Here is a 27,523-nt window from a genome sequence, read left to right on the forward strand (position 1 = left end):
CCACATAGGAAAAGGGTGGAGCGGTTGGCTATGTCATATATGATAACAACTTGCATTTATAGTGTGGCTTTAACATAGTAAAATGTCCCTAGGTGCTTCACTGGAGCATTAGAAACATAGAAAATAGGTGCAGGAGCAGGCCATTTGAGCCTGCACCACCATTCAATACGATCATGGCTGATCATGCAACTTCAGTACCCCACTCCTGACTTCTCTCCATACCCCCTGATCCCTTTAGCCGTAAGTGCCACATCTAACTCCCTTTTGAATATATCCAACGAATTGGACTCAACAACTTTGTGGTAGAGAATTCCATCGCTTCACAATTCTGGGGGTGAAAGTTTTTCCTTATCTCGATCCTTTCTGGTTTACCCCTTATCCTTAGACTGTGACCCCTGGTTCTGGACTTCCACAACATCGAGAACATTCTTCCCGCATGTTATCTGTCCAATCCCATCAGAATTTTATATGCTTCTGAGATCCCCTCATTCATCTAAATTCCAGTGAATATAACCCTAGTCGATCCAGTCTTTCATCACATGTCAGTCCTGCCATCCCAGGAATCAGTCTGGTGAATCTTCGCTGCACTCTCTGAATAGCAAGAATGTCCTTCCTCTCATTAGGAGACCCAAAACTGCACACAATACTCAAGGTGTGGTCTCACCAAAGCCCTGTACAACTGCAGCAAGATCTCCCTGCTCCTATACTAAAATCCTCTCTCTATATGAAGGCCAACATTTGCTTTAACTACCTGCAGTTACTGCATGCCTGCTTTCAATGACTGATGTACCATGACACCCAGGTCTCGTTGCACCTCCCCTTCTACTAATCTCACCATTCAGATGATCTGCCTTCCTGTTTTTGCCACCAAAGTGGATAATATCTCATCCACATTATACTGCATCTGCCATGCATTTGCCCACTCACCTAACCTGTCCAAGTCACCCTGCAGCCTCTTAGCATCCTCCTCATGGCTCACACTGCCACCCAGCTTAGTGTCATCTGCAAACTTGGAGATATTACATTCAATTCCTTCGTCTAAACCATTAATATATATTGTAAATAGCTGGGATCCCAGCACTGAACCTTGCCTTACCCCACTAGTCACTGACTGCCATTCTGAAAAGGACCTGTTTATTCCCACTCTTTGCTTCCTGTCTGCCAACCAGTTCTCTATCCACGTCAATACATTACCCCCAATCCCATGTTCCTTAATTTTGCACACTAATCTCGTGTTGGACCTTGTCAAAAGCCTTTTAAAAGTCCAAATACACCACATCCATTGGTTCTCCCTTATCCGCTCCATTAGTTAAATCTTCAAAAAATTCTAGAAGATATGTCGAGCATGATTTCCTTTTCATAAATCCAAGCTGACTTGTACCGATCCATAGAAACATAGAAAATAGGTGCAGGAGTAGGCCATTCGGCCCATCTAGCCTGCACCGCCATTCAATGAGTTCATGGCTGAACATGCAACTTCAGTACCCCATTCCTGCTTTCTCGCCATACCCCTTCATCCCCCGAGTAGTAAGAACTTCATCTAACTCCTTTTTGAATATATTTAGTGAATTGGCCTCAACAACTTTCTGTGGTAGAAAATTACACAGGTTCACCACTCTCTGGATGAAGAAGTTTCTCCTCATCTCGGCCCTAAATGGCTTACCCCTTATCCTTAGACTGTGACCCCTGGTTCTGGACTTCTCCAACATTGGGAACATTCTTCCTGCATCTAACCTGTCTGAACCCATCAGAATTTTAAACGTTTCTATGAGGTCCCCTCTCATTCTTCTGAACTCCAGTGAATACAAGCCAGTTGATCCAGTCTTTCTTGATGGGTCCGTCCCGCCATCCCGGGAATCAGTCTGGTGAACCTTCGCTGCACTCCCTCAATAACAAGAATGTCCTTCCTCAAGTTAGGAGACCGAAACTGTACACAATACTCCAGGTGTGGCCTCACCAAGGCCCTGTACAACTGTAGCAACACCTCCCTGCCCCTGTACTCAAATCCCCTCGCTATGAAGGCCAACATGCCATTTGCTTTCTTAACCGCCTGCTGTACCTGCATGCCAACCTTCAATGACTGATGTACCATGACACCCAGGTCTCGTTGCACCTCCCCTTTTCCTAATCTGTCACCATTCAGATAATAGTCTGTCTCTCTGTTTTTACCACCAAAGTGGATAACCTCACATTTATCCACATTATACTTCATCTGCCATGCATTTGCCCACTCACCTAACCTATCTATTTTCCCTCTCCTAATTAAACCCTTAGTCCTCTGCTGAATTCTAAATTTCTCCTAGATCTCCAGGTTTGCTGCTTTTTCTGGCCAATTTATATGCCTCTTCCTTGGATTTAAAACTATCCCTAATTTCCCTATTTGACACCGAGCCACATATTGGGACAGTTGACCAAAAGCTTGAGGTAGATTTTAAGGAGCAGCTTAAGGGAGGAATGAAATGAAAAGTTTAGGGTGGGAATTCCAGAGCTTGGGGGCCTAGGCAGCTGAAGTTATGGCCACTAATGGTGGATCAATTTCAAAATCGGGGATGTGCAAGAAACCAAAATTGAAGTGAACCCAGAGATCTTTAAGGGTTATAGAGCTGGAGGAGGTTGGAGATAAAGGTCAGCCATGGAGGGATTTGAAAACGGATGACAACTTTAAAATCGAGGCGTTGCTTAAACAGGAGCCAATATAGCTCAATGCACACGGTGATGGGTGAACAGGACTTGATACGAGCTAGGATATGGGCGCCAGAGTTTTGGATAAGCTAGAGTTTAGAGGGTGGAAGATAGGAGGCCGGCCAAGCGAGCATGCTGCAAAATACTCTTATATACGTAAGATTTGGTTTAATCTCATGATTAAGGTTTTCATTTAAAATAGCTTGTAGACTTGTACTATAGCTAAAAATAGTCAATTTGCTAATTTCCAAAATTCTTCAGGGTATGGATGACATTTAGCAAGGAATGCTGACGAGGGGTCAGTGGTCTCCTAGATAAGAGGGTAACCTGTATCACGAGCAAACAAGACCATGATCAACAGTTGGGAAACTGAAACCACTCCTTTTTTTAAGGGTGCGCAACTGGTGTCCTATAAAGATTTTAAACTTTCCTTCACAATTTGTAGAGACAAGAACAAAAGAGTTGATGAAGGGTACATTCTTCAGCCAGAACAAAAGCAGGTAAAATAGATTATTTCTTTGTATGACTATTAAGACATTGAGTGTGTTAAGACTCAGTCGATCTCAATAAAGATTATTTGCAACCAAGTTTGTGTTAAATTCAAGAAATTTACAAAGTTGAGGGGGATAACTCATCACTGTTGCGGTCAGGAGGATGAGAGTCAGACTTGTGACTGACTAGCAGATTTCTACTTTGGGCAGGGCAGAAGCTGCATAAACACTTACTAAGCAAGGAGTTGAGTGACTGAATTCAAGGATCTTGGAGAGGAAAAGGTTAGATGTGGGACATTAGTTAAAAAAGACTGAAGGTTTGTGGCCTTCGAGAAGGGATTGATGATTATGGCAGGCAGATGAAAAAGCTCTCTTGAAAACTTAAATAGACAATTTTCTTTTTACAGTGAAACCTGTAAATTAGGGACATCTAAGGGATTTGTATCCATAATTTCAAAATGGTCATTGTACAGTAAACTGGATGAGTCAAATATCCTGGGATTGGTTGCATCTCCTGCAGCATTCTTTTTTTCACTTTTGCTTAATTCTGGAGCCCTGCCAGTGATATATGATTTCAGTTCACTTTCTGTTTGTTGGGTTCCCCAGTTCATTGCAATCCTGGGGTCCTTCTCCAATGAGGGAGGGTGTCCTGATCCTAGAATTTGGCAGCCTGCATAGAGCTGCGTGGTTGATGACGGGCCAGTGTGCCTGGGAGATCCCAGATAAATTGGCGTTTGGGGGGGGCGGGGGAGAGAAAGGAGAGATTAATGTCTCGCACACCCCTGTCCAGGATCCCCTCCCTCTGTGCTGCAGCTGCTAATGTTTGACGTGCTGGGCGGTGGATAGAAGGCTTGTTAGCAGCTCATCAATACCTGACATACTGGTGGAGTAGGATTGCCAACTCTGGTTGGAGGCATTAATGGAAGTTTGTTCATGCAATAATCAGACCACGTCATCTGACTGCATGACTTCTACAAATGTTATTGGATTTACCTTAAAGGTTAAGTCCCCTGGATATGACCATCTTTATGGTTTCACACCAGTAGCTGTTATGAGAAGAAACAGGAGGCCACCTGTGAGCAGACGGAGAGGGGAAACCATTTCTCCATTTTTCCACCCTCCCCCATTCTCCAGTCTCCCCTCTCCTCAGCCACCATTCCCCAATCTCCCCCTCTCAGCCATTATTTCTCACTTTCCCGTGTCTCCATCACTTCTCCCAAGCCCTCGTTGCTCAATCTTCCTGAGTCACTATTTCCCCAGTCTCCCTCTCCCTGCCACACCCCCCCCCCCCCCCAGCCATTAATCCCCAGTCTTTCTCTCTTCATGAGCACTTAGTCCCCAGCCTCCCTCTCCCCATGAGCCACTATTCCCAGTTTCCTCTCGCCAAGTCCCATCTCCCTCTCCCCAGTCTCGTCTCCATCTCTCCCCGAACTCTATTCCCCAATCTTCCTCTCTCCGAGCTACTATTTCCCTATTGCCTCAGCTGCCATTGCCCAGTTTCCCTCTTTTGCACCCACCGCCACCATTTCCTTGCCTCCCTCACTCTTGAGCCACTATTCACCAGTGTCTCTTTAAATGCCCGCGCCCCACCAACTCCCATTCCCCAGTCACCCGCTCCCCCAACTCTCCAGCCCTTCACAATTTCAGTGCCCCCCCACCCAATGATTTCGGAGCCCTCTTCCCATGATTTTAGGGCCCTCTCCTGTGTGATTTCAGGGCCCCTGATTCCTGAGAACCAACGACCAACAGTTCCAGCTTTTGTGGAATGAGGAGTTCTTCACCTAGCATCCATAGCAACAGAGCAACCGCTCTTCCTGAGAGAGAGCGGTTTCTCTGCCACTGTGGATGCTGGGTAAAAAGGTTTTCTTCACCCTGTGCCGCCTTGCCCTTACCTGCATGCCGTGTTTAAAGTTGCAAACTGACTTGATGCATTGAAGACTGCTTGTAGTTTGTAATTTGTGAGTGTCCATGGTTTCAAGGTGCAGCTTGTATGACAAGCTTGAAAATTATTTAGGACTGTCAGTAAGGGAAGTGGATGTACAGGTTTCACTGTATACTGATGTATACGGCTGTAAGGGATGAATTGTAGGAGTTGCAAATAGGTGGTCAGAACAATGCTGAAAATAGTGAACTAATCAATATTAGGCCTGAGAAATTGCCAATGTATGTAACACTTGCTTATGTAGGTATAGCACAAAGCAATGACGCATTGAACTGTATCCTTAACCTTAGTAACACTTAAACAGCCGAAGTCAGCAGTTTTTGATTAGAAGTCTCTGAGGAAGAGATAAGGAAGCCAGTATTTTGGTACAGTTACTCTAGGCGACACAAAGACTGAGGTAGAGGGCAAATAATGGAACAACACAATGATGGGAGATGGACAATTGCATATACCACTCAGTCAGTCTGATAAGAGTTGACAAATCAATGTAACTTCACTAATAGCAATAGACTTATCGATGATTTTGTAGGAGGGTAGCTCCTCTCCAAAACCTGTATAAATTATACTTGAAATCTCTTGTATTTCGGAGGTTTAGACTGAACCTTCCTGTGCATTGCTCGTAATAAAGCCAGTAAACCTGAGGTTTCGTTTGTTTACTTCCGTGGTCGTTATATAGTGGGAGCTGGGTGAGGTGTCGATTAACTATATCAGTAAATCCACCCCAAGGAAGAGAAGCCTTCCTTTTAGCCCAACAGACGGGCGAGGTGTCGACTACTTATATCGGGTAGTCCGCCCGAGGGAGAGAAGCCTCCTTTTTACCTACAACGGCCCTTTTTCTCTCCCTTTCCCGCTTAAACCATTAATAACATAAGATCACCATATAATTTATCAGGATAATTATAACAAGATTATTCTGTAGCATAACCCATTAAGAAAAGTGATGACGTGTTATCATCCTTTAATATAGCAAGTTAAAAGGTGAGAAGGTAGTTCCTTTCCTACATCAGATGCATGACTTGTTAAAACCAAATGTTAATGAAAGGTAGAGCTCTCCATTAAATGTTTGCTTGTTTAGCTACAGTATTGGTAGACAGAATCTTTTGGAAAATGTAATGTATAATTGTGTGCAGTACACATTAATATAGGGAATTCCTGCACAGACCTAAAGAACAGTAACAGATATCTTACCTCCTCCTTGTCGACAGGTTCTCTTCACTTTCGGCTATTACTTGAACATGACTGGATCCCCCCTGACTGGCTTCATGCATCACTTCAATCTAAAAGGGAGGGGATGGGAGAGAGAAGTCTTGTAACTGCATAGAGCATTCTTCAAATAAGCCACCAATGCAGCAAAGAATTTGACAGGCTGGATGCATTAAATGCATAACTATTACGATCTAGGAGAATGGCTAGTATTGAATTGAAAACTTCATTTAATTACTGTGTTTTTCTGCTCTTACAGAAATTAATTTAGAAAAGCTTGTCTCTACAAGATTAGGCAGACCAAGTCTCATGCTAGACATCATTTTTATACAATTCAAAATGCCTTTCTTTAATTCTAGTCATGATATAACATCAGAACCACACTTTTTTTGTTGCAGACTTCGTGTTCTGAATGTTGGCTATTACTTGTTTAGTATGAGTTACTTATTTACTGATCGATCAGCCACATTCCTAACCAACTTTTAGGTTGAAAGACCATGCCACCCAAGCAAATGTAAATTCCCTTAAAACAAAGCTACATACTCTTCATCGAAAATATTAGAAAAGTGTGAGACCAGTGTGTTTTTCCTAGAGATTTTAACAGTTTCATGCTTGCTAAGCAGTATGCACGAGTTGTTTCCATTTACTCAATTTAGCTTTGTTCCTCTGCAGCCCGATACTGACTTTGAAGGTGATGAGGTACAGAGTTAAAGGAAGCAAAGCAATAGCAAAGTTAAGTCAAAGGGAACTGTGATGGGTGATAAGTCCTTGTTATATTTTACTGAGTCATTGGTAGTAGCTATAATCTGTATCAAATTGCTGTTTCCTCTCAAAGTAGGCTACTGCTCAAATGCATCTTTAATATAAATTGTTAAAATAAGTGTTTTGCTTGAAACTGTTTATTTTATCATGTCCTCTTGTGCATGTTTGAATGTATGTAGGTGCATGTAAACATTGTGATAACATTGGGACTCAATCAATACAAATACCAACTGGTATTTACTTACCTTTAAGTTTCCTTTTGGTTTCTTTATATTTCTTTTCTTTGCTAATTCTGTCTCTGTAGGCAGCTTTGAATTGCAAATGTTATCTAAACTTCTTCTACTGGGAGCTGCGGAATATAAACAAAAGCTGATCGAAGGGGAATGATGTGCCATATTACAAAAATGTAAGGATAGAGGCAGAAGCACTTGACGGTGTACTTTTTTATATATATATATAAAAAAAATGAAGACCCCTGGTATATTTTAATCTGTTACATTTGTACATAATAGGTATAAATAATTAACTTTTTTATGCATATTACTGCACAATGTATATTATTTTACAGCGGCAGAACCCAGCACTCCAATAAACTTCAGTCTGAAATTATCTGGTAAATTGTTTGAGAAAGGTATCTATAAACTCAGCATTTGTCATGAGTCTTAAACCATTTCACTGTTAACGGTAACATTCTACATAGTAACAGTTTCAGGCAAGAGATGACCGTTGGTCCATCTAGCCTACCTTTACACAGTATTCCCTTGGTGCATTTCTAATAACCCTGAATTCTATTTGTTGAAGAGTGCCTGTCTTCATTTCCTCTTGAAGTCCATTAAGGATTCTTGTTTTAACATGCTAATAATCTGTTTCACATGCTTGCCACCCTTTTAGTTTAATTTAAAGAAAAATCCTCCTCCTCCTAGTTTCATTTTGTTTTTAATTTGTTAATGAGTTAATTTGTTTGAGTTCATCCATCACCCCTGTGCTCGCTGATCTGCATTGGCTCCCGGTTAAGCAACGCCTCGACTTTAAAATTCTCATCCTTCGTTTCAAATCCCTCCATGGCTTTGCCTCTTCCTATCTCTGTAATTCCCCCCCGCCCCCGAGATATCTGCGCTCTTTCAATTCTGGCCTCTTGAGCATCCCCGATTTTAATCGCTCCGCCATTGGCGGCTGTGCCTGCAGGCGCTGAGGCTCTAAGCTCTGGAATTCCCTCCCTCAACCTCTCCGCCTCTCTACCTCTCTTTCCTCCTTTTAAGAGGCTCCTTAAAACCTCTTTGACCAAGCTTTTGGCCATCTGTCCTAATCTCCTTTTGTGGCTCGGTGTCAAATTTTGTTTGAGAACGCTCCTGTGAAGTGTCTTAGCATGTTTTACTATGTTAAAGGCGCTATGTAAATGCAAGTTGCTGTTGAGTTCTTCTGCTTAAACTCTGTACACAATTCAATTCATGGGACCCTTGCACCAGTTCTGGGGAAAGAGGGAGCTGTTCCATTGGGACGGGCTCCACTTAAACTGGGCTTGGACCAGTGTCCTGGCGGATTGAATAACTGGGGTGATAGCACTTTAAACTAATAAAGGGGAGGGACAGTTCAGGTAAGGGTCAATTTAGAAGTCTGAAGCGAAAAGTGAAGTCTGTAGAGCCGAGCAGCATTTTGGGTAAAATCAAGCAGACTGTGTCAGGAGGGGACAGAGTTTAACAATGGTAACATGACGTTCGTGACTAAGGCCATATCAGGGAAAAATAGTAAAAAGTGAAAATTAAAAGGTGCTATATATGAATGCACAATGCATTTGTAACTAGATAAATGGGTTTCATCTCGTAGCCATTACTGAGATGTGGTTGTAAGGTGACCAAAGTTGGGAACTAAATATTCCAGGGTACTTAACCTTTAGAAAAGATAGGCAAAGTGGAAAAGGAGGTGTGGTATCCCTGATAATAGATGAGATAAAGGCAGCAGGGAGAAAGGATCTTAGCCCAGAAAATCAGAATGTAGTATCAGTATGAGTGGAGTTACAAAATAACGGTGAAAAACACTGATGGGAGTAATTTACAGGCCCCCTATCAGTAATCACAGTGTTGGACAGAGTATAAATCAGAAAATTAGAGGAGCATGTAACAAGGATAATGCAATAATCCTGGGAGACTTTAATCTTCATATAGATTGGGCAAACCAAATTGGAAAAAGTAGCTGAGGATGGGTTCATGGTAGGCATTCGAGACAGTTTTCTAGAACAATATGTTGAACCAACTAGGGAACAGGCCATTTTAGATCTAGTATAATGAGACAGAGTTAATTAGTAATCTTATAATAAAGGATCCTCTGGGGAAGACTGATCATAATATGATATAATTTCATATTAAGTTTGAGTGCTTGGTTCATTCTCTGGTTGGCAATCAGTAACTAGCGGGTGCTGCAGGGATCAGTGCTGGGATCCCAACTATTTATAATCTAATTAATGACCTGGAAGAAGGGACCAAGTGTAACGTAACGTAGCCAAATTTGCTGACTATATAAAAATGGGAGGAAAAGCAATGTGTGAGGAGGACACCAAAAATCTGCAAAAGGACATAGATAGGCTAAGTGAGTGTGCAAAAATTTGGCAGATGGAGTATAATGTTGGAAAGTGTGAGGTTTGGCAGAAAAAAAATTAAAGAGCAAGTTATTATTTAAATGGAGAAAGATTACAAAGCGCTGCAGTACAGCGGGACCTGTGGGGTACTTGTGCATGAAACACAAAAGGATAGTATGCAGGTACAGCAAGTGATCAGGAAGGCCAATGGAATCTTGGCCTTTATTGCAATGGGGATGGAGTATAAAAGCAGGGAAGTCTTGCTACAGTTATACAGGGTATTGTTGAGGCTACACCTGGAATACTGCATGCAGTTTTGGTTTCCATATTTACGAAAGGATATACTTGTTTTGGAGGCAGTTCAGAGAAGGTTCACTAGGTTGATTCCGGAGATGAGGGGGTTGACTTATGAGGAAAGGTTGAGTAGGTTGGGCCTCTACTCATTGGAATTTAGAAGAATGAGAGGTAATCTTATCAAAACGTATAAGATTATGAGGGGGCTTGACAAGGTGGATGCAGAGAGGATGTTTCCACTGATGAGGGAGACTAGAACTATAGGGCATAATCTTAGAATAAGGGGCCGCCCATTTAAAACTGAGAAGAGAAATTTATTCTCTGAGGATTGTAAATCTATGGAATTCGCTGCCTCAGAGAGCTGTGGAAGCTGGAACATTGAATAAAATTAAGACAGAAATCGACAGTTTCTTAAACGATAAGGGAATAAGGGGTTATGGGGAGCGGGCAGGGAAGTGGACCTGAGTCCATGATCGGATCAGCCATGATCGTATTAAATGGCGGAGAAGGCTCGATGGCCTACTCCTGCTCCTATTATGTTCTTATGTGCTGCGATTGAGTCCGAACTAGAGCCTTATATTTAAACAAAGCCAAGTATGAGGGGCGAGTTGGCAGAGATAGATTGAGAAATTAGATTAAAAGATATAATGGCAGATAAGCAATGGCAAACATTTGAAGAAATAATTCAGAATTCTCAATGAATATACATTCGCTTGAGGAATAAAATCTCCACAGGAAAAGTGATACAACTGAGAAGCAAGGGATTGTATTAGATTAAAAGAGGCTTACAGTGTTGCCAGAAAGAATTGTAAACCTGAGGATTGGGAGGGTTTTAAAAATCAGCAAAAATGAGCAAGAAAGTGATAGAAGCAGAAAACTAGCAAGAAATTTAACAACAGATTGTAAGAACTTCTACAATTATGTAAAGAACTTCTACAATTATGTAATAAGAAAGAGATTAGTGAAAGTAAACATTGGGTCCCTTAGAGGCAGAGACAAGAGAAATTATGGAGAATAAGGAAATGGCAGCAACGTTAAACAAATATTTTGTGTCTGTCTTCACAGTAGAAGACACAAAGAACATATTGGAAAGTGTGGGGAACCAAGGGTCTAATGAGAGCGAGGAACTTAAATTAATTGATATCAAAGAAAAAGTACTGGAGAAATTAATGTGATAAAAAGCCAACAAATTCCCTAGACCTGATGACCTACATCCTAGCGTTTCAAAAGAGGTGGCTGCAGAGATAGTGGATGCATTGGTTTTGATCTTGCAGAATTCCCTGATTGTAGAATGGTCCCATGGATTGGAAAGTAGCAAATGTAATCACTGTTCAAGAAAGGAGGAAGAGAGAAAACGAGGAACTATAGGCCAGTTACTTCTCTGTACCTCCTCCAATAACTGAATATCTCTTTTAAAATGGGGTGATCAATACTGCATCAAGCATTCCAGATGTGGGCTCATGAGGGCCAAATACAATTTTAAAAAGACCTCACTGGATCTATATGTTGTACCCCTTGCTATGCAATCCAACATTCTGTTTGCTTTTTTAACAGCTCGAGCACATTGTGCTGATGGTTTTAGTTACCTGCCCACTAAAACGCAAGATCATTCTCTTGTTCTGATACCTCAAGTACATTCCCATTTAGCTCATAATCCGCATCAATCTTCTTTTTGCCAAATCTCATAACTTTGCATTTCCCTGTAATCCACTGATTGAGCTTGCCATCATTTTGAATTCATGCCACTGCTCTTAATTTTTAAAAACAGTGGTCCTAATATGGAATCTTGTGGCACTCCCCTAGTAACTTATTGTCTACTAACGTCATCAATGTTATTACATTCCCATCTATCCCATGGGTTTGGACCTTGCATATAGTATTAGGTGGGATAATGTGACATCCACTCTCTACCTATCTACTAGATCTGCCAACTCCTCAAAAAAATCAAATAAATTAGTGAAGCATGACCTCCCACTTCTAAAACCAAATTGACTGTCTCTGATTAGCTCATGATCCCTCCTAAAACTGTCAGATATGTTCCCAACAGTGGAAATAAGGCTTACAGTTCTATCAACTGATGGTTCTATCTCTTGGCCCTTTTTTTTTTGGAAGATAGAAACATAGAAACATAGAAAATAGGTGCAGGAGTAGGCCATTCGGCCCTTCGAGCCTGCACCGCCATTCAACAAGATCATGGCTGATCACCCACCCCCTCCCTCCACACCCCCCGACCCCCCCCAGCCGCAAGGACCACATCCAACTCCCTCCTGAACACATCCAATGAACTGGCATCAACAACTCTCCGCGGCAGGGAACCCCAGAGGCCAACAACTCCCCGAGTGAAGAAGTCTCTCCCAATCCCAGCCCCAAACAGTGCCCCCCCCCCCCTCCGGCTCCGGACCCACCCAACACCGGGAACACTCCCCCCCCCCCCCCCCCCCATACCCAACCCACCCCGTCCCGTCAGAATCCTTCCCAAATGTCGAACACCCCCGGAGCCGCGCCCCCACGACGCCAACCACACCACATCCATCAACCGCCATCTGCGCAGTCAACCCGTCCACCACTCTGAACACTCCCCGCACCGAGGCACAGAGCCCCCCAGGCCCGCCCCTCCAACACACGTCGCCCCCCCCCCCCAGACCTCCGCTGCAATGTGGCCCCTCCTGTCCCCCGCCCTGGGTTTCTCCGCCCCCCCACCTCCACCACTCTCCCTCCCATCCCCCGCCCCCGTCTCCCCTCAACTTCCCTCTGCCTCCCCGCACAGGCTCCCATCTTGGGGGCGCTAACCTTCTGAGGCAGGGAATTTTAGCCCCCAGCGTGGAAGTCCTGCTCCCGCCGCAGAATTGGCCTTACCACCCCTCAATGGAAGCGGAGTGCAATTTCCCACACTCCACTTCCTTTGGGGGCAGTTACCGGGGCACGACTGGATGCTCCTGTGACAGTTTGAACTAGTGCTCTCCACTCTCCCGTCCTGTGACAGTGGATAAGTCCATTGAACTGAGAAATATTCACACGTGGACTGGACTGCAATCATTTGAGCCAATTTCTTATGGGATGGAAGTTCAATAATCTTCGCAATATGTCCTCTCTCTTTGTTTTTAACATTTTTCAGTCTGCATACACTTTTTAAATTATTCCCCCAATTTTGGCGTTCCTCCCGGCCTCCCATTTCTTTATGAAGACTGTTGGAAGAATAAAGCATAAGTACTACAGGACCAATTGTAAATTAATTATTAATTTATTTTTTTTAAACTGTTGCATTGGGCAAGGAACAGTTTGCAGTATTTTTGATGCCCTTGTAAAATAAGCTTGCACAAACAAGTAAGTTGGCCTGAGGACATAGAAACATAGAAATTTACAGCACAGAAGGAGGCCATTTCGGCCCATCGTGTCCACGCTGACCGACAAAGAGCCGCACGGCCCTCAATCTGCAGCCCTAAAGATTACATATAAAACTATGAACAATGACTGAAAGGCAAAGAGCACCCAGCCCAACCAGTCCGCCTCGCACAACTGCGACACCCCTTATACAGAACCATTCTACACTCCACTCCAACCAGTGCCATGTGATCTCCTGGGAGAGGCAAAATCTAGATTTAAAAACCCAGGCCAATTTAGGGAGAAAAAAATCGAGGAAAATTCCTCTCCAACCCATCCAGGAGATCACCCTGGCCGCATTCTATTCCCTGCAGTACTTACCATTATATCTGCGCCGTACAACAAAAGGTCATCCAGTCTAATCCCAATTACCAGCTCTAGATCCGTAACCCTGCAGGTTACAGCACTTTAAGTGCCCATCCAACCATCTCTTAAAAGTGGTTAGGATTTCTGCAACCACCTCTCTTCTAGGCAGCGAGTTCCAGATCCTCACAGCCCTCTGCGTAAAGAAGCCTGCCCGCTAAACCTTCCACCAAACACCTTAAAACTATGCCCCCTCGTAATAGACCCCTCCACCAATGGAAATAGGCACTTAGTATCCACTATGTCCAGGTCCCTCAATATTTTGTACACCTTAATGAGGTCTCCTCTCAACCTCCTCTGTTCCAATGAGAACAAACCCAGCCTATCCAATCTGTCCTCATAACTAAGATTCTCCAGTCCAGGCAGCATCCTAGTAAATCTCCTCTGCACCCTCTTTAGTGCAATCGCATACTTCCTATAATACAGCGACAAGAACTGCACGCAGTACTCCAGCTGTGGCCTAACCAAAGTATTATACAATTTAAGCATAACCTCCCTGCTCTTATATTCTATGCCTCGGCCAATAAAGACAAGCATTCCGCATGCCTTTTTAACCACCTTATCCACCTCGCCTATTTTCAGGGATCTGTGGACAAGCACTCCAAGATCCCTTTATTCATCTACATTATTAAGTGGCCTACCACTTAATGTGTATACCCTTTCCTTATTAGCCCTCCCAAAGTGCATCACCTCACACTTCTCTGAATTAAATTCCATTTGCCACTGCTCTGCCCACCTGACCAGTAGATTGATATCCTCCTGCAGCCCATGACTTTTCTTTTCATTATCAACCACAAAGCCAATTTTACTGTCGTCTGCAAACTTCTTAATCATACTCCCTATATTCAAATCTAAATCGTTGATGTACACCACAAAAAGCAAGGGACCCAGTACTGAGCCCTGCGGAACCCCACAGGAAACATCCTTCCAGTCACAAAAACATCCATCAATCATTACCCTTTGCTTCCTACCTCTAAGCCAATTTTGGATCCAACTTGCCACTTTGCCCTGTATCCCATGGGCTTTAACCTTCATGACCAGTCTACCATGTGGGACCTTGTCAAAAGCCTTGCTAAAGTCCAAATATGCTACATCATACGCACTACCCTCATTGACCCTCTTAGTTATCACCTCAAAAAATTCAATCACATTAGTCAAACACGATCTTCCCTTAACAAATCTTTGCTGACTGGCTCTAATTAATCCTTGCCTTTCCAAATGTAGATTTATCCTGTCTTTCAGGATTTTTTCCAATCATTTTCCCACCACTGAGGTTAGGTAATTACTCGGCCTATCCCTTTCCCCCTTAAACAAGGGATTACATTAGCATTCCTCCAATCCTCTGGCACCATGCCCAGATCTAAAGAGGACTGAAAAATGATGGTCAAGGCCTCTGCTATTTCCTCTTTTACTTCTCTCAACAGCCTGGGATGCATTTCATCCAGGCCTGTGGACTTACCTACTTTCAAAGATGCTAAACCCTTTAATACTTCCTCTCTCACTATATTTATTTCATCCAGAATATCACACTCCTCCTCGATAGCAGTATCTGCATTGCCCCTTTCCTTTGTGAAAACAGATGCAAAGTATTCGTTAAGAACCCTCCCAACATCATCTGCCGCCACACAAAGATTACCCTCATGGTCCCTAATAGGCCCTACCCTTTCTTTAGTTGCCCTCTTACTCTTAATATATTTATAGAACATCTTGGGGTTTTCCTTAATTTTACTGGCTAAGAATTTCTCGTGCTCTCTCTTAGCATTCCTAATATCCTTTTTAATTTCGTCCCTTAACTTTCTATATTCCTCAAGATTCTATAGTATTTAGCTGTTGGTATATGACATAAGTGTTCCTTTTTCTTCTTAATCCTCCCTGGTAAGTCTCGAGACATCCAGGGCACTCCAGAATTATTTTTCCCAGCCTTTTTCTTTAAGGGCACATGTTTGGCCTGAGTCTTCTGGATCTCCTCCTTGAATGCCTCCCACTGTTCCGATACTGATTTACCCACAAGTAGCTGTTTCCAGTCCACTATGGCCAAATCACTCCTTAACTTAGCAAAATTAGCTTTTCCCCAATTCGGAACTTTTATTCCAGGCCTATCTTTGTCCTTATCCTTAACCAATTTGTATCTGACTGAATTATGGTCACTGACACCCAAGTGCTTTCCCACTAATACCCCTTCAACCTGCCCAGCTTCATTCCCCAAAACTAAATCCAAGACCGCCCCCTCTCGTGTTGGGCTTGCTACATACTGACTAAAAAAAGTTCTCTTGAATGCATTTCAAGAATTCCGCACCCTCTATACCCTCCACACTAAATTTGTCCCAATCAGTATTTGGATAGTTAAAATCCCCTACTTATTACTACCTTATGGTTTTTGGACTTCACAGCAATTTGCCTACATATTTGCTCCTCTATCTCCCTCCCACTGTTTGGGGGTCTATAATACACGCCCAGCAGTGTGATCACCCCTTTTATTTTTCAATTCGGCCCATATGGCCTCATTTGATGATCCCTCTAACATATCATCCCTCCGCACTGCTGTAATAGTTTCTTTAATCAGTATCGCAAACCCCCCCCCCCCCCATTTTTTACCCCTCTCTATCTTGTCTTAAAATCCTGTAGCCAGGAATATTGATCTGTCAAACCTGCTCCTCTTTCAGCCATGTTTCTGTAATGGCTATAACGTCGTACTCCCAAGTGTCTACCTGTGCTCTTAGCTCATCCGTCTTATTCGCTATACTCCTTGTATTAAAGTATATACCATTCAGCACAGGAAGACTTCCTTGCTTACTACTTACTAAGCCCTGTTTCCTCTGTCTTACAAATTCGCTTTCTAGATTCTTGCTATCCAATTTCTGCTTTACTTCATTCTTGTTTGAATTTGTTCTCAGATTCCCATTCCCCTGCCAAGCTAGTTTAAACTCTCCCCAACAGCACTAGCAAAACTCCCCATGAGGATATTGGTCCCGGCGCTGTTGAGGTGCAACTCGTCCAGTTTGTACAGGTCCCATCTCCCCCAGAAGCGGTCCCAATGCCTCAAGAATTTAAAGTCCTCCCACCTACACCAATGTATTCATCCTCTCTATCCTTCCATTCTTATACTCATTAGCACGTGGCACTGGTAGTAACCCGGAGATTACTACCTTTTGAGGTCCTATCCTTTAATTTTCTTCCTAGCTCCCTGAATTCTTCCTGCAAGACCTCATCCCTCATTTTACCTATGTCTTGACATGATTGTTTTCACAAATGCACTAGGTCCTTTCTTGGGATAAGCATTCACAAATTCTGGGAGTAGATTATCTACTCCTACGCATGGCCTTGGGGCCACAGCAGGTTGAATACTAATGTTCCTGAGCCAACAGCGAGCACAGACATGCAGAAAACACTCAGCATGCCAAGCGCCCGCTTTCTCCTTATCTGAGGGCAAAAGTAAAAAGAATATCTAACACAGTGCAACATTGCCAAATTAGAAACAAAGACTTGCATTAATATCGTGCAATTCATGACCTCAGGATGTCCCAAAGTGCTTTTGAAGTACAGTCACTGTTGTAATGTGGGAAACGCGGCGACCAATTTGTGCTCAGCAAGCTCCCCGAAACAGCAATATGATAATGACCAGATAATCTGTTGTGATATTGATTGTGGGATAAGTATTGGCAAGGATAACCCCTCTGTTGTTGTTTGATATAATGCCATGGGATCTTTTATGTCCATCTGAGAGAGCAGACAGGACCTCGATTTAACATTTCATCCAAAAGACGGCGCCTCCTTTTTTTTTGACCACTTTTTAAAAAAGGAGGGAGAGAGAAAACGGGTAATTATAGACCGGTTAGCTTGACATCAGTAGTGGGCAAAATGTTGGAATCAATCATTAAGGATGAAATAGCAGGGCATTTGGAAAGCAGTGACAGGATCGGTCCAAGTCAGCATGGATTTATGAAAGGGAAATCATGCTCGACGAATCTTCTGGAATTTTTTGAGGATGTAACTAGTAGAGTAGACAAGGGAGAACTGGTGGATGTGGTGTATTTGGACTTTCAAAAGGCTTTTGACAAGGTCCTGCACAAGAGATTGGTGTGCAAAGTCAAAGCGCATGGTATTGGGGGTAATGTACTGACGTGGATAGAGAACTGTTTGGCAGACAGGAAGCAGAGAGTCGCGATAAACGGGTCCTTTTCAGAATGGCAGGCAGTGACTAGTGGGGTGCCGCAGGACTCAGTGCTGGGACCCCAGCTCTTTACAATATACAGTAACGATTTGGATGAAGGAATTGAGTGTAATATCTCCAAGTTTGCAGATGACACTAAACTGGGTGGCAGTGTGAGCTGTGAGGGGGATGCTAAGAGGCTGCAGGGTGACTTGGACAGGTTAGGTGAGTGGGCAAATGCATGGCAGATGCAGTATAATGTGGATAAATGTGAGGTTATCCATTTTGGGGGCAAAAACACGAAGACAGAATATTATCTGAATGGCAGCAGATTAGGAAAAGGGGAGGTGCAACAAGACCTGGGTGTCATGATTCATCAGTCATTGAAGGTTGGCATGTAGGTACAACAGGCGGTGAAGAAGGCAAATGGTATGTTGGTCTTCATAGCTAGGGGATTTGAGTATAGGAGCAGAGAGGTCTTACTGCAGTTGTACAGGGCCTTAGTGAGGCCTCACCTGGAATATTGTGTTCAGTTTTGGTCTCCTAATCTGAGGAAGGATGTTCTTGCTATTGAGGGAGTGCAGCGAAGGTTCACCAGACTAATTCCAGGGATGGCTGGACTGTCATATGAGGAGAGACTGCATCAACTGGGCTTTTATTCACTGGAGTTTAGGAGTTTACAAGGATGAGAGGGGATCTCATAGAAACATATAAGGACTGGATAGGTTAGATGTGGGAAGAATGATCCCGATGTTGGCGAGGTCCAGAACCAGGGGACATAGTCTTAGGATAAGGGGTAGGCCATTTAGGACTGAGATGAGGAGAAACTTCTTCACTCAGAGAGTTGTTAACCTGTGGAATTCCCTGCCGCAGAGTGTTGTTGATGCCAGTTCATTGGATATATTCAAGAGGGAGTTAGATATGGTCCTTACGGCTAAGGGGATCAAGGGGTATGGGGAGAAAGCTGGAAAGGGGTACTGAGGGAATGATCAGCCATGATCTTATTGAATGGCGGTGCAGGCTTGAAGGGCCGAATGGCCTACTCCTGCACCTATTTTCTATGGGCCCAAGTTTCCACAAGAAAAAAAACAGGCGCCCCTCCGAGCTGGGCGCCCGTTTTTCGCGCCTAAAACGGCGCCTAAAAAAATCCTCGGTATTCTCCACCTACCTGTAGGTCCTCTGGCCCTCGGCGCAGCCAGCACGAGCTGTGGGGGGGGCGGAGCCAGGTCCCTGCGCTGAAAACAGTGCCGGGACCTCTGCACATGCGCGCTACAGTCGGCACGCAAGTGCAGTAGCTCCAGGCGCCAAACTGTGTGGGAGGGGCCCGAAGCACGCAGCCCCTAGCCCTGGCTGAATGGCCTCACTGGGGCTGCGTGAATAAGGCTCCTCCCACGGCCAGCTCCTGCTCCCCGCCCCCGACCAGACCCGACACCCGCTCTTCCCCCCCCCCCCCCCCCCGCCGACCCGACCCGACACCCGCTCCCCCCCACCCCCCGCCGACCAGACCCGACCCGACACCCGCTCCCCGCCCCCCCACCGCCGACCAGACCCGACCCGACACCCGCTCCCTTCCCACCCCCCGCCCCGCTCCGACACCCGCTCCCCCCCCCCCCGCCCCGACCCGACACTCGCTCCCCCCCCGACTGACCCGATCCGACCCGCGCTCCTGTTCCCCGACCTGACCCCCCCCCCCCCACTGGACCCCACTCCCGACTCCCGGACTGGATCCGATCCGACCTGACCTCTCCCTTCCCCAACCCCCCCCTCTCTCCTCTCCCCCCCCCCCCTGCGCTCTCTCTCTCTCTCTCTCTCTCTCCCTCTCTCTCCCTCCCTCCCCCCCCTCTCTCCCTCCCTCCCCCCCCTCTCTCTCTCTCCCTCCCTCTCTCTCTCTCTCTCTCTCTCCCCCTCCCGCTCAGCGGCACGAACGGCTGCAGAATTCTCCCTGGCTGAAGCACTTTCACACAGGTAGGAAGATGGTTTATTTAATCTTTTCTTGGCTTATAAATGTTTATTCAGGTTTGATTTATTTGTATAATATTTGTAGAAGTATAAATAAGGATTTATTGTCGAATTTAATGAGTTCTCTTCCCCTCCCCTTCCCCCCACCTCGTTCTGGACGCCTAATTTGTAACCTGCGCCTGATTTTTTAATGTGTAGAACAGGTTTTTTCAGTTCTACAAAAATCTTCACTGGCTCCATTCTACTTTAGTTTGGAGTACGTTTTCACTGTGGAAACTTTCAAATCAGGCGTCAGTGGCCAGACACACGCCCCCTTTTGAAGAAAAAATTCTGTTCTAAAGTAGAACTATTCTACCTGACTAGAACTGCAGAAAAAAAAAATGTGGAGAATTGCGATTTCTAAAATAGTCCGTTCTCCACCAGTTGCTCCTAAAAATCAGGCGCAAATCATGTGGAAACTTGGGCCCTATGTTTCTATGTTGCCTCTGACAGTGCAGCACTCCCGCAGTACTGCACTGGAGTGTCAGCCTAGATAGAGTTTTGTGCTCAAGTTTCTGGAGTAGAACTTGAACCCACAACCTCCTGATTCAGAGGCTACCAACTGAGCCAAGGCTGACGCATCATGCACTAGGTGCTGCCTCAGGATGAGCACTCGCAAAGTTCTGGGATTGGATTAACCACTCGTACTCATCACAAATATCCGTTGTATTTGTACATCAGCAGGTTCGTTAGCTTCTGTGGAGAGAACAAACAAACCATTTTGGGATGAACCTTTCAGCAGAACTGGAAGATATTGATCTGGAATTTGCAGTCCTGATAGCCTATGCTGAGCATAAGCCTTCTGAAAGGCCCTGCAAATTCCGGATCTCCGCCTGAGTGAAAACCTGGATCTTGCGATCTGTCAAGGTATGCTTTGACAGATCTACTGAACCGACTAGAAATTCACTTTCACTGGTGCATAGTTGGGCTATTTGCCCAGCAAATGCCCATGAAATTCTTATGCCTGGTATGCAAATTTTGGACAGGATTAAAATGTTTATTTTTCAAAAACATAAATTTTATTGTATTTGCTGTATTGAAGGGACTTTGAATTAAATTTGAAAATGAGAACATTTATTTTTTATCGCAGTTGTCTAAATTGTTTAATTATTTTGGGATTCCATTAGGGTTTATGGGGATTCGATTCGTAAATGGAATCCTCCTTTCTCATTGGAGGTCCGGGCCCACATGATCCCAGGCACATTTCCAAACCACCTGCGGCCCTGGGATCCATGGGCCCAGCACCTGAACTCCCCGTTTCCGTGGAGCCAGGAGGTAAGTTCAGAAATATTTTGCAGGTTGGCGGTGCGCTCCGGAGGTATGCCTCTGACTGCAAATTCAGGGCCATTACAGGTGAACAGCATTTAAAAAGGAACAGAATAAAGGGAAGCGAAGAAAAGAACACAAACCACCCACAGGAAAATAAGTGGAATGACCTGCAAAGTGCTTAAGTAGAGAACAGGCGATGGTTATATGACAAAAGTGATATTAGATGGGGACAATAGAGGCATAAAGAGAGAACCCCCTAGTTGTGCCCGGTGGTGAAAGTAAAAATTCATCCCAGAGTGTTTAACGATCCCTTGCAGGCCATTGTAGTGCCACTTTAGGTCCAGGTCGGTGATTGGAACATGGGCAGGTATAGCAGGAGTGGTGAGGTCGGAGCGAAGGAACGGCAAGAGCTTGCAGAGCGATGTGATCGGGGCCCAGAAGAGGCGAGGGCCCAGGGGCAGCATGGGCCAGCCCACACTGCGATATGTATGCGCACTAGGTGTGACCTGCAGAGCTGGTCTCCAGTCGTCTTGGTTAATTCTTGCCACTGGACCAAGACCTAGTTCTGTCAAGCCTGTGTGGTGGCTGGTGTGCAACGGCCACCACACGTTAAAAAAATCCATGCACAGGCATCTTCCCCCCCCTTCAGGATGTAGTTCAGGACCTGGAATATTAGATCCTTCATTGAAACATCTGTGAACTCATCCTTTTTTAGCGTGGAAGCAAATCATCCTCGTTTCGAGGGACTGCCTATGATGATGATGATGATGAAAGAGAAATTTTAAAAAGTAAAAGACATATACCAGACACCGTGTTTGAATAGCTACAGATGTGGGATGAGGCAGGTAGAAAGCAAGAGTGAAAACATGGAAAAGCAGAGCAGGTTCCAGTGGACCAGGAGTCTAGTGGAAGAAAAAAGCAGATCAACGCCAAGGGACACCAGTATAATGCTCTGATGGGTGTGGGGAGGGGAATGCCAATACATCTAACCCACTTTGCCAGCACCTACTGCCATAGAGAAAGTGGGAGCTATGGTTGGGGTCTAAAGTTGTTAAAATCAATCGCAAAGTGGCTAATAGACAGATGAGGTGCGAGTTCCTCTAGCTTGTATTGGGCTTCATTGGATCAATTTAGAAGGCTTGCTCTGTTCCTTTTTAAATGGTGTTCATCTGCAATATCTTCCGCTTCTGAGGAAGGGTCCATACCCTAAAAATCTTGTCTGTTCTCACCACAAATGCTGCCTGACCTCCTGAGATTTCTATTTTTGTTTCAGATTTGCTCTGCTAAGGTAAGCTATAATGCCACAATTCATATTCCTACACTTCAGAATTTGCTCCACAACACATTCACCTTGGACCTTAAACTGATTAATACAGGTACAAAGATAATGAATGAAACACAGAAAGCATATGTTAATTAGATCTCTGCATTTAAAGAAAATAATTAAACAATTGAACTAATGATTAGTTTGGTAAAAATGTATTTTTATTTCAGCTTCTTGCATTCTTCTATCGGAATTGGTTTTTACCATAATACTGACAACTAGTATAGGACAGCCATTTCAGATCCAGGAAAAAAATTAAGCCCAAGAACATACATATCTCAAACCAAATACATATTTCTACTTTGAACCAGTAAGTAAAATCTCTCTTTTTTTTAAAAACTGTATTTATTATTTACATAAAATCTCAATGCTTTGCAAACATTAAAATATCCCTAGCAGCTCAACATGAGGAAAATCTGTTATGGTTGCACACTAGTATTGAGAAAATTGATGCAAATGACAACAAAATCATTATTTTTGATCTAACTGTTTGACTGCCATGTAACCTAACCATCCACCAGGACAGTGTGAAAAGAAGCTATTGTCATGGTAAATTAATCACTTTGTTTAATCTGAGGACGTGCTTATTTGTACTGTGAAAATGGCCACCCTGGTCCGCCCTTTGCCAATGATCGGTCCCCTTGGAGGATAAGCCACACCCTGAAGTTTAACTGGAATGATCAACTGGAACCGCCCAGCCCAATGTCTCACTGACTTTGCAAATTGTAACGCGATCCACTTTGACTTCCAGAAGCCAGAGTATAGATCTCTCCAGAAGACACCAAGTTCCAGTCAAAGTCCCGTACCCCAGCGCTAGTGCATCCTTCCTCCAGCTGAAATTCCATACTCTAGCGCAATGCATCTCTCCCCCAGTCCAAGTGCCTTACCCCAGTGCAAGTGCATTCTTCCCCGAGCCAAAGTGCCTTACACCAGCACAAGTGCATGACCTTGCCGCCGCTTCTCTGCCTCCCCCCAGCTGCCGCTCTCGGACGCCCCCGCCACCGCTTTTCTCGGCCGCGTGGACTGAGAGCGGGGCCGCAACTCTGGTCCAGCACTTCTGGTTCAGGCGGGAATGCATCAGGGGTGGAGCTTGACAGACGCATGCGCAGAAAAAACGCAGTACAAATAGTTACTCCCTTAATCTGATAGCTATGTGAATTTATAGACTGGATCATCTGTGAACACCTGTTCTCATATCATAACTTTAATTTTATATGTAGTTGACATTTTTCGAAGGTTAAATTCTGTAATCATGCGCTCAAAAAGATAAGACACACTTTATACAGAATCCACATCAATGGGATTTGATTTCGAGGTGAATCACTACAGAACACCAGGATTTTGTTTTGTATTAACATTTTGTACCTGTTGCTATCATGTACCAAAACTAAATCCAGCTTGATATTTTTCTTATTCAGGTCATTTACATTATGCTTTTAATACAGTATTCAGGATAAGAATGGATTGATTTCCTTTTGGGCTCATTTAAGTATAATAGACTTTCACTTCCATTTAAAATATGGGAAATAAAGGGAGAAACATAACAGTACCTTGACTACAATAGTTAAATAAGGGAGTGCATTAGAATTAGCAAGCAGATTATAGTAAGGCACATTACAGCTAACAACAAGAAAAATTCTGAAGCTTTTTAAGCTATGTTTGCAGTTGCTATATAAAACATCAGGTAAAGTTTATCAATAGATTATAGAGGAACTTGTACTAGAATGAAACATTGAAAGAAGTCTGACACACTAATGTGCTTATGTGTTCAAAAAACAGATTATCTGGTCATTATCACATTGCTATTTGTGGGAGTTTTCTATGCGCAAATTGGCTGCCACATTTCCTACATTACAACAGTGACTAGACTCCAAAAAAGTACTCCATTGGCTGAAAAGCACTTTGAGATGTCCGGTGGTCATGAAAGGCGCTATATAACATTAAATTTGTGCTAGGATTCATAGTGAAGATAAAGTCTTGTCCGAAAAATATAACAGAACATAGATGCTATAGTAAAATTGAAGACTATCATTTATTTCCTGCAGTCCGGATAAAGTTTTAAAAAGTGTTCTTGTCGTTAGCAATAAAAAAAACATCCTTTTGATCATGTCACAATAAGTTATAAAATAATTGGGTATTCATTATTTCACATTAGCATTACATAGCCACAAGAGATTAGTGAGGAAATGAAAGGCTATGTGGCTTGAAATAAAAACTATTACTGCTTATTTGCTGAAAAATTATTTTGTGTTGAATACAGATGATGTAATGCCTGTAGGATGTAATAGAGACCAGTTACTTAAATTTCATTTCCCAATGGGGTAGTGAGGATCTGATGTCAAAATCTATGAAGCTGATAAACCTTCAGTTCATCCTATTTTGAATTCTACCCTACCGTACCACAATTACTTTGCAAATTTTTCTGAGGAAAAGGATATTCTGCCACTTACTGAGGACAGGTGCTCTAATTGGTTTTGGCGAGGAGCGTTTTGGAGATGACTCGGGACGTGGGGCAACAGGTTGAACTGGACGAGTCTGTTTGGCTGCTAACTTCTTTAAGCTAGCTTGACGCTTTTCGAACATTTCTTGGACATTTTCAAGCTTCTGAAGAATTGTCTGTATGTTGATCTGAAACAGAAATAAATGAAATATTAAAGCCTTTTTTTTGCCTTTTTTCACCAAATTTTCTGCCCTTAACAAGAAGTTGTATTTATATAGCGCCTTTAACATCGTAAAACATCCCAAGACACGTCACAGGAGTGTTAGAAAACAAAATTTGACACCGAGCCAAAAAGGAGAAATTAGGGCAGATGACCAAAAGCTTAGGGTCAAAGAGCTAGGTTTTAAGGAGCGTCTTAAAGGAGAAAAGAACGAGAGAGTGAGAGAGAGAGAGAGAGAGAGGCCATGAGGTTCAGGGAGGAAATTTCAGAACTTAGGGATTCAGCTGCCAATAGTTGAGCGATTAACATCAGAGATGCTCAAGAGGCTAGAATTAGAGTGGTGCAGATATTTCAAGGGGTTGAAGGGATGGAGCAGATTGCAACGAGAGGGAGAGTGACGCCATGGAGGGATTTGAAAAGAAGGATGAGATTTTTTAAATTGAGGTGTTGCTTATCCGGGAGCCAATGTAGGTCAGCGAGTACAGGGGTGATGGGTGAGCGGGACTTGGTGCGAGTGAGGACAAGGGCAGTAGAGATTTGGATCACCTCAAATTTACGTAGCGTATAACATGGGAGACCAGCCAGGAGTGTATTGAAATAGTCAAGTCTAGAGGTAACAAAGGCATGGATGAGCTGAGATGGGGCAGAGCCGGGCGATGTTACGGAAGTGCAAATAGACCGTCTTAGTTATGGCGCAGGTATGTGGTCAGTAGCTCATTTCAGGGTCAAATATGACACCAAGGTTGCGAACATTCTAATTCAGCCTCAAACAGATGCTAGTGAGAGGAATGGAGTTTGTGGCGGGGACCGAAGATAATACTTTGGTCTTCCAAATATTTAGTTGGAGAAAATTTCTGTTCATCCAGTACTGGATGTCAGACAAGCAATCTGACAATTTAGAGACTTCTTTTCTCCCCATCCTTTGTGATTTCAATTTCCAGCTCAATCCCCTTTGCCCTCTCTCCTCAGAATTCAATGCTCTCCTGTCATCCCTAAACCAACTTCTGTGGGCATCACAGCTGAGTGCCAATTTTATTCTTACCCAATATACATCTACAGGAGGTGGCACTAGCTCATTTTCCTGCTTCCTCATCATTATGGCTTGGATTCTCATTGGATGAATTCATTGGTGAGCTGTATATTAAAAATCTGAACTGTCTTCTCAGTTAGGAGGCACGGTATGTTGTGTAGATGGGAGTAGGAAGTTACAAAAGGACATAGACAGACTAAATGAGTGGGCACAACAATGGCAAATGGAGATCAATGTGTGAGAAAGACATTTTGGAATATTTTCTTAATGGTGAGAGACTAGTGGCTGTGGTGATGCAAAGGGATTTGAGTGTCCATCTGCACAGATCACTAAAAGCTAGTGTACATATACAGAAAGACTAAGTGAGGAAGGGATGCTCAGTTGTACAGAGCCTCATCATCCTCCACTGATCTCAGTCCAATATGTTTTCTGTAATAGAAACCAAAATTGTTCACAGTACTTCACATGAATTCTCACCAGAACCAAATACTATGACTTAGAAAGCACAATCCTTAGCTTTATATCCCAACATCTCATTTACTTTCTTGACTACTTGTGAACACTGACCCAATGGTTTAATGACTTATCCAGCAAAACATCCAGATCTCATTCCTGTTCTATTATCTCAAGCATGTTACTATTTAATATCTAATTCACATTATTGATTCTTTGTAACAAATCTTGTGACTTTAAACTTTCCTGTGTTGAATTCCATCTGACACCTCTTGCCCATTGACATAGCCTGTCCAAATCACTTTGGATTATCACACATTGATTAGCAATTCATTAGTACCCATGAATGGAATAATTCAGCCTTTGTTTATTCTATGCTTTTTTACCCGAATATGCTTTTCCTTGTGATGCTAAGGGTTTCCCGCCTGCTCTCTCCCTTATACTGTTTCCTCATTTTAGGCATTTCTTCACTACTTTCAGTCGTGAAAATGGTCACAAAATAGTGACTTAGAATTCTGCCACTTCCCTGTCCGCAATCATTTCTCGTCCATCCTCACAACACTCCCTATTGCCACTGGTAAATGGTACGACATCCCTCTGCAGCTTTCTCTTGCTCCTGATATATTTAAAGAACACTTTGTGATTGGCCTTTATATTTTCCACTATATTCCGCTCCTGCTCGCTTTCTGTGCTTCTTGTCACTGTCTTAGCATTTTTCTGCTTGATTCTGAAGTTATCCCTATCCTCGCCCTTCCCTGTATCTTTAGAAAAATCTATATGCTCTTTTTATCTCCCTAATGCCTTTTGTGTTCTTTGTCATCCATGTCAGTTTTACTCTTTTGTTCGCCTCTTGTTTCTGGAATAAAGTGCCTCTCTAATGTGAACGAACTTCTTTAAAGCAATTCCATTTTCCCTTCATATCCTTCCCTTTAACTAGTTCTTCACATTT

The 27,523-nt window shown here is 43.5% G+C and overlaps 1 protein-coding gene across 1 annotated transcript in view; it reads right to left on the reverse strand.

Moving 5' to 3' along the window:
• Positions 1-27,523, reverse strand: part of LOC139265891 (guanine nucleotide exchange factor DBS-like) — a 429,407-nt gene that overhangs the window by 214,883 nt on the left and 187,001 nt on the right. Inside the window, exons 13-15 of the mRNA XM_070883437.1 lie at positions 24,882-25,059; positions 7,326-7,429; positions 6,304-6,392 (exon numbers count right to left, since the gene is read on the reverse strand). Of these exons, the coding sequence (XP_070739538.1) occupies positions 6,304-6,392; positions 7,326-7,429; positions 24,882-25,059 (371 nt within the window). The remainder of the gene's footprint in view (positions 1-6,303; positions 6,393-7,325; positions 7,430-24,881; positions 25,060-27,523) is intronic.

This window comes from Pristiophorus japonicus, chromosome 6 (assembly GCF_044704955.1).
Source record: "Pristiophorus japonicus isolate sPriJap1 chromosome 6, sPriJap1.hap1, whole genome shotgun sequence".
Lineage (NCBI taxonomy): Eukaryota > Metazoa > Chordata > Chondrichthyes > Pristiophoridae > Pristiophorus > Pristiophorus japonicus.